We start from the raw sequence: 8,589 nt of genomic DNA on the forward strand, positions 1-8,589 counted from the left end.
AAATACACTTAGTCATGGGCTTCCAGGCTTCCCAAAGATCAAACACTCTTGAGGACAAGAAATTCCTATATTCTGAAGTATTGAGGAGCACAAATGATTCCACATAGTGAAAAGTGACCCTAAATTTTGCTGATATGACTGCATTACATAGTCTTTGTGGATGAGTTAAGCTTTCCAAATGGGGCGCTCCAACAAGACTCCTTACTACCCACATTTTTGCCAGAATCTTCGATATCAATAAGCCCTTGTCAACCTTCTAGCTTTGGCATGATGCAGAGATGCGAAGAGAGACCCCATTATCTTCCATACTTAGCCTATAAGAATTCTCTTAAAATCTTCTCCAGCTTCATAAATTGAGATTGGATTGGAAACCAGCAAGAAGCATAATACATGTGACCATCTTGCAGAATCTTGGAAGTGATGGTGAGCTTTCCAACAAAAGTAAGGTCCTTGTAATGCTAATGTAGAAGCTTAAGCTGCAACTTCCTCATGCACCATTCCCAAAATGAAAGCAGGAAAAGATGAATTCAATGGAACAAATCAACTGGGCAATTGAAAAAATAATCAGAATGATGACCATAATGATAAAGCCCAGTTAATTTCAGACCCAGCAGAGGAGAATCCATTTCTGGTGCAAGAATTAGTTCCAGCTGTTGTCACATTGTCTACTTCCTAGTACCTGCATTCTTAGCGTCAATACGTATTCAGACAGTTGCAACACCGGTTTTTCTCTGATTTTTCCACAAAACCCAGTTAGTATTATGGTTTCCTTGACACCCACAATTTCCATAATTTCCACATCTGTTGGAACTGTCTCATCAGCCATGACTACATCTGATCTCTGAGAGGACTAATTATTTTTAACTATTCACAATCATGGGCTTTTTTGTTCTGAAGACAATGAGTTGAGTTCAGCAGTAAGTGGTGATAGCGTGCTTGGACCCAGACTGCAGCTCCTTTGGTCAGGGAAGCTGATGTCTCGATAATGTGACAACAAGGTGAACTCTTACCTATATTTCTACCCTTACAGGGCAAAACAGAGGGCCTTTTATTTGAGGAACAATATGTTTGATATTTTTATGTAATTTTTAGCTTTCTCTACAATCTGCTTAATAACCTCTTATTTTATTTCATGTCAGATCTTGTGGGCGGTTTCCTCTATGGAAAACAAAATGGTTGCACAGTAAATCAGAAAGTCACTGAGGTAGATAATAAACTAAGGAGTGGGGATCAATTTCCAAATATCTCTTTTGAGTCTCAGAGTAATCCAGACAAATATGCTGCGGAGAAAGAGCTGTATCTTGGTTCCCTCTGTGAAGTAAGGGACTCATCAAATCCATGGTAGTTTTGGATGATCATGTTGAAGAATGGGAACTTTGATACTAAATCTAAATTGTGTCCAGAGAATGGTAGAAAAGTCAGTCCGATCATTACAAGTAGGACCTTTCCGTGTTTTGGGAAAGGCTGCATGAATCAGCCTCTTGTGTACCACAACTGGACAAAGCCTCAAGAAAATGCAATTTATTCCTGTGATTCACAATCACCCAGTTTAAGGGAAAGCTTCGATGGCACTTATGATCTGAATGCAAGTCTAGGAGCTGCCATTGATAATATTTCTTATTTTTCTGTTGTTTGGGAGAAGCAAGCTAGCACATGCAGATGGATATTTTCCCATAAATTGAAAACGTCCAAGAAATATCCTTGGTTGATGCTGTATTTGCATGCTGATGCCACCGAAGGATTTTCTGGGGGATATCATTACGACACACGTGGGATGATGTTGAAGGTATTTCCTGAGTCCTTATTTGTCTTACTGTTTAGTATTTAGGGAAATGCATTCAGCACACTTCATATGCTCACTTCAATATTTTTCGTTTAGTTGCCAGAGTCACCAAATTTCAAGGTAAGATTGACACTCAATGTTATACGTGGAGGTGGTTCAAATAGCCAGTTTTACTTGATTGATATCGGTAGCTGCTGGAAGAATGATAGACAGGCGTGTGATGGTGAGGTTGAAACAGATGTTACTAGATACAGTGAGATGATCATAAATCTTGAGGTGACGAGATGGTGTAGACCTGATAACCTTGCTGTCTGTCCACCTTATCACATCAATTCCAATGGTAGCAAAGTCTACAGAAATGATACAGCTCATTTTCCATACTATGCTTATCATTTGTACTGTGCACCGGGCAAATACTCAACAAGATTTCCTTCCATAAAATTATAAGCAAGGATCATCTAACAATTGTTAATCGTCAAATTTCTGTGTTAGTGACTCTGGTATCAGAGATTCAGACTAGATGTAATTAGCGATCAATGTAGTATGGATTTATGAAACGCAACTCGGGTAGTTTGCTCCATGTTCGTTCGGGCTAAGAAAACTTAATTTTTAGTTTTGGATCCTTGCAGTTGCCTTCGAATTAGAGATGCATAGATACCATTCTATTTCAACAATTCCGCATGAGTACCACTTTCAACTATCTGACCGCCTGACACAACTGCCATGGTAGTTGCACTTTACACTGCTGAAAGTCTATGTGCTATAACTAAAACCGTTTGTCCTTTTATCAATTGGTCCATGGCATCCTGATTAAATACAAGCAAGGGCATTGTTAAGGAAGAAAATAAGATCACACAAAAAATCAAGAGTAATAGAAGAACAAAGAGGCTATCATGGTTTGGGTCATGGTATCACCTGAACCAGGTATTCGCTCTTTGCATCCAAAGCACTCGTAGCTTCATCCAAAAGAAGTACACGAGGATTCCTCAGTAATGCCCTTGCTATTCCAATCCGCTGTTTTTGACCCCCTGACAACTTCACACCATGCTGTCCAACAAGTGTATTGTACCCTTCCAGAAAATTTGATACAAACTCATGGGCAATGGCCATTCTCTGTATTTGTTCAGTCAGAAGTGGACAATGTTTGAAATTGAGGAGAATTCCATATTCATTGAAATAGTCAAATAAAACAACTAATTGTACTCTCAATTTGACAATACAATTCGCATGTTTCTAGTTCAAATCAAACGAGATTTAAAACATGTCTAAAGGTTTTTGAAATGTACGGCAGCATTTTCAATGTCAACAGTGTTGGCTCTGCCTTTCAGTCCATATAGAATATTGTCTACTACTGAGCAGTTGAAAAGAACAGGTTTGTGGCTCACAATACTTACTTGCAAAATTTTCTAGTTGGTTTTAAATGAGTTCATGAAAATCAATTTTACTTCCAGGTTGGTACTTTCCTTGAAAAATCGAGTATAGTAAACATGAAAATAGATTGCCCCTTGTTTATATCTTCTAAAAATGTCTGATTATAGTAGGCACCTGCATTAACAGGTGTAATAGATGAACAAATAGTAGATAATATCGACACATCGTTCACTGTTGATTCGAAACATGGTGCAACTCCTAGTTCATCAAACAAGTCTATAGTCATTGCCTGCAACCCAGCAGTGCCTCCACACACTCGTGGTTGATGAATAGACGACAAAAACAATACATTCTTTAAACTTGTGTACTCTCAAACATTTCAAATACTCCATTGAACCCAAATTTAACAGAACCCCAAATCGGAATTACCTGTACTCCCATGGACCCAAATTTAGCAAATTCCCAAAACAAAATCAGATTATATCCATGGCTCATCTAAGGAGAGTCAAGATGGTTGCACAGTAAATCAGGAGGGAGATAACAGATATGCTTTTGAGGGACAAGATATTACAACAGGCCATTCTTTCAGAGACTGCACTAGGAGCAGACAAGTACTTATCTTCACTAAAAACAATCAGTGATGTTGAAGTGTCAGTCTACCAAAACGGTACATTTATATTCTGTAATGTTCTCAATCTTATCTTGCCAACATTCTGCATAATCGGAACTCAATTTTTTTCAGAACTCTCAGTTGATGTCAAACAACTCTCCATTGAAAACTATCTGACTTGAAATTGATGATTAAGGCTATGCATAGCATGTACCATATGTTGATGCTACTTGTATAATGATGGCATTTCAGGGAAACTAGAAAAAGCATTGTTGAGGCATTCACTGGACACTTTTGAAGTCAATTCTGAGATTTCTGCACTGGCAGCTTCTAGTCCGACAGAACCCAAATTTTGGCCAGCACCAGTTTCCCTGGCCTTCGCCAGCACAAACTACAAGTGAAAGAAATTGTAAGAGAGACGTGTGTGAGTTTGAGAGATTGTGACAACGATGATGAAGATAGAGAGATACATACCAAGGTATTGTTAGGCATTTCGTAATACCATCCATTAACAAATGCTGGGAATATAGCCTGGGCTGCCCTAACAAAAATAAGCATTGATTTCATTCCCATCCATTCAAAGGAGAAAAAATGGTCTCCTTAAACCCCAATATCAATCTAAAAAATAAACAAAATCAACAAACACCGTAAGGAGAAATTCAGTGTCATTGCAAAATTGGATATTCATTTCAATAAATTTATTTTGCAATGGGGATTCATCTACACTTCAGGTTAGGTTTATGAAATAGGGCTTATATATCTACTATTTAAAAATATACCTTTCCTATTAGTTATCCAACCTGGCAGTCATATGAAGTTATTCAGAAGAATGCTAGAACACATCCATCTTAACATTGAAATTGTTGCATCAAGGAATTTGATAGCGTTAACCACATCATAGATCATGCATTAATATGGATTTGAGTAATTATACTAAATTATTCACTGCTAGATACATGCCATCTTAGTATTTCCACGAGTTCTGAGAAATACCAGAAGATAAAAGGCCAAGAAAACAAGCCATGTTGCTCTTGTTGTGAGGCAAACATAACTCAAGTTGTACAATTGTTTGTTCAGTGGAATACAATTATAATCTATATAAGCTATTTGAAACATAGGCCTTATGACTGGCAAGTTCAATACAAATTAAAATCTGATTCTATTCTGCATTTGCATATGATGCAACATAGGTATTAGCCCTTATATCACCCTGAAGATCATGGTTTATTGCATCATCAATGTAAATAAGACATCAATTTGAAGAACAAGGTAATTAATTTTTAACATCATGTTGTTCTCGACAACGCCATGGCTTATTCTGTGTGCCAATTTGCATACAATCTCATTGCTTTTTCCAAGGAGTGATGTTCTTCACAACATATCTCCCTGTGGGTGTCCTTAGTTCAAGTTTGGTGTCATTGGTGCACACAAAAACAAGTTTTCACCAAAGTAATTATATAGTGAGCTAGTGGTAACAAGGATCTTCATATATGATACATGGAATTAACAAAGAGATTTTTTCCAAGATTTTGATACTCAATGGAGACGTAGTGGGTGCATATCGTTCTATAACATTCCCATCTTTGTCCACCAGAAACTTAGTGAAGTTCCACTTTATTCCATTACCAAAAAGCCCACCTTTGCCTAACTTCAAGAACTTGTAGAGAGGAGTTGCATTGCTAATATTAACTTTGACCTGCATCCACCCCTCCTCCTCCTCATCTCCTCGACCTCCACCTCCCCCATAGCCTTCTCCTCTTCCTCCTCATCTTCCACCACCTCCTCCAACTCTACCTCCACCACCACCTCCTCAACCATCATATCCTCCTCCTCCACTTCTTCCACCACCACCACCACCTCCTCCTCCCCCACCACCTCCTCCTCCCCCACCTCCGCATCCACCTCCTCTACCACCTCCACCTTTACCACCTCCACAACCTCCGCCTCTACCTCGTCCTCTTCTTCCACCTCCTCCTCCACCTCCCCGACCTCCACCTCCTACACCACCTTTCCCTCTGCCTCCACCTCCCGCTCCTCCTCCTCCACCTCCTCGTACACCACCACCTCCACGACCTCCTCCTCCTCCTCCTCCACCTTCGCTCTGCCTCTCACTCCTCCTCCTCCTCCTCCTCCGACTCCTTATTCACCACTACATACAACTCTACCTCCACCTACTCCACCCCCTCCTCCTCGCTCTCCTCCTCCACCACCTTCACGTCCACCTCCTCCACCACCTCCTCCTCCTCCTTATCTTTCTCCTCCTCATCCTCCTCCTCCACCTAAATCTCACGTAAGCCTTCACCTCCTCCTCCACCTAAACCTCCACCTCCAACTTCAACTGCTACTCCAGTCTTCCTCTACCACCACTTCAACCTCCACCTCCTCCTCCTCCTCCACACCCTTCTCCTCCTCCTCCTCCTCCACATCCACCTATACCCTAACCATCTCCTACCTCAGATCCACCTATACCTCCACCACTTCTTACCCCACCACCACTTCCACCTCCTTCACCTCCTCCTCTTCCTCCACTTCCTACTCACCCTCCTCCTCCACCTTCACCTCCTCCACGACCTCAACCTCTGCCTCCTCATACTCCTCATCCTCCACCTCCACCTCCTCATCCATCACGACCACCTCTGCCTTCTCATCCACCACCTCCTCTTCCTTCGCCGACTCCACCACCTCCTCCACCTCCTCCTCCTCAACCACCTTCACCCCCTCCTCCTCCTCCTAATCCACCTCCACCACCACCATCACCAAAACATCCTCCTCCTCTTTATCTACCACAACCACCACTGCCACCGCCAATGTCGCTGCCTCTGCCTTTACCTCCTCCTCCTTCTCCTCCTCCTCGTTTGCCTCGTTTGCCTCCGCCACCTCCTCTGCCACTGTCAGAAACCCCTCCCCACCACCTGATCCCCTCCACATCCTCCTCCAAAGCCTCCTCCTCCTCTTGCCCCGCCTCCTCCCCTACCTCCTCACTAACCACTGCCTCTACCTTCACCTGCTCCTGCTCCTTGCTGCCGCCTCCTCCTCCTCATGCTTCTCCTCCTCTGCTTTCATATTCTCCTCCTCCACCTCCCCCACCTCCTTCTCCCCAGCCTCCACCTCCACCTCCTCTTCCTCCTCTTTCTCCTCCACCTCCTCCTCCTCCTTCACCTCCTCCTCCTCCTCCTCTCCTGTGCCTCGTCCGCCTTTGCCTCCTCCTTCACCTCCTCCTCCTCCTCCTCTCCTGTGCCTCGTCCGCCTTTGCCTCCTCCTCCCACTCCTCCTCTCCTCTGCCTCCTCCTCGTCTCCTCTGCCTCCTACACCTTCACCTCTGCCTCCACCTCTGCCTTCGCCGCATCCTCCTCCTCCTCTTCTTCCTTAGAAAGCTTAAACAAACTAAAATTGCATATCATTTCATTCTCTTTATTTATAATACTTATTGAGAAAATTCAGATTTCAATATATAAATGATAATATAACAAATAACATGTATAAAAATTGCAATATAAATAAGAAATTATGAGAAGAATATTTAATTAGTAAAATTTAATTTAGTTTTCTAGTGTAAGTCAAATATTATTTTCGGAATTTCACTAACAATGTTATGATAAAGGTGATTAAAATTATGTGTGGCCACTTATGATTTTCAATATCAGAGTTGTAAGGGTGGTGAACAACAAAAGTGAACACCCAGTAATCCAAATTGTAGTTTAAGAGGACAACATTTTCCTGTTTTATTTGGAAAAAAGAAAAAATAGCTTTGACTATTTTCCACATATTCATATTTCTACATATCTATCTTTAAAAATATTAAGAATAATTTTTATATTTAAAAATACAATTTAGAATGTTGATTTTATTTTTATATTAAAAATTTCAAAAACATATGATGTGAGTGCCAAATTCCAATTCCAATTAAAAAAAGCTCAATCTATGCTCAATCTATTTTCATATTAGAATATAGTTAAAAAATTAAGCCATCAAAGTTTATCACTCACGGAACTAACATTTCCAATCCATCATTTGGAAAACGGTGAAAGAGGTGAATGTTTGCAAGAATTTCTATGTTTTTTGCATCATAATTTTGGGGATACTTGTATCTATGATTGATATCTCGGTAACCATATGACAAAAGTTCAGTGCAGAGGATTGGGCAGATATAGTAATTGACTAGGAATCTTGATGATGAAGTGTTCAGACTTTTCCATGTGTGAAAAATGTATAATGAAACACGAAAATTATCAATATGCGAAAAGTATCAACAAGTACTTCCCATAGTTGCAGAAAAATAATTATAAAACAGTGTTCAACATTTCAAATGTGCAAACAAAATTAACCAAAAACGATAGAAATTTTTTATAAACAACATATCCATAAACGATATCCATAGCTGTATAAAAAATTTATAAACAACACAGTACATTGTGCAAAGAAAATTGTCCATAAAACCTATCCAGAGTTGTAAAATGTTTTTATAAATCGTACTTTAAAACAAGGCTCGAACAAGAGGCATGGCTTCAAATATGCAAACAAAATAAACGATATCCATAGTTGCAGAAAAAAATTATAAACAAAGATCGAAGAAGAAGAGGCTTGGAATGTTAACCTAATTCGAATTGACGGAAATGGCTACTTACCTCAAGTCTGATTGGAAGTAGAGTTATGAAGTGACAAGGGCGTTGAATGTGCATCGAACACATAATCTTCATATATTCAGTGTGAGTCTCTCTCCACAAAGATACAGATCGAACACACGATTTTCAGAGGCATGGCTTCAAATGTGCAAAAAAAAATAAACGATATCAATAGTTGGAGGAAAAAATTATAAACAAAGATG

At 40.3% G+C, this 8,589-nt stretch overlaps 1 protein-coding gene across 1 annotated transcript; it reads left to right on the forward strand.

The window, feature by feature from the left end:
* The first annotated feature begins 1,140 nt into the window (after positions 1–1,140).
* On the forward strand, positions 1,141–2,370 carry LOC149194111 (uncharacterized). The gene is made up of 2 exons (XM_089407250.1): positions 1,141–1,786; positions 1,880–2,370. The coding sequence occupies exons 1-2, from the start codon at positions 1,352–1,354 to the stop codon at positions 2,228–2,230; spliced, it is 786 nt and encodes a 261-aa protein (XP_089263376.1). The 5' UTR covers positions 1,141–1,351; the 3' UTR covers positions 2,231–2,370.
* The last annotated feature ends 6,219 nt before the right edge of the window (positions 2,371–8,589 follow it).

This window comes from Pinus tabuliformis, chromosome 2_2 (genome assembly GCF_031772625.1).
Source record: "Pinus tabuliformis cultivar Carrire ecotype Pingquan chromosome 2_2, CPIR1, whole genome shotgun sequence".
Taxonomy (NCBI): domain Eukaryota; kingdom Viridiplantae; phylum Streptophyta; class Pinopsida; order Pinales; family Pinaceae; genus Pinus; species Pinus tabuliformis.

Excerpts from the sequence above, each read along its gene's own strand:
- LOC149194111 (XM_089407250.1), top strand. The coding sequence starts at position 1,352 with ATGATCATGTTGAAGAATGGGAACTTTGATACTAAATCTAAATTGTGT. Across the intron at positions 1,787-1,879 it reads CACGTGGGATGATGTTGAAG|TTGCCAGAGTCACCAAATTT; the intron begins GTATTTCCTGAG and ends TTTTTCGTTTAG.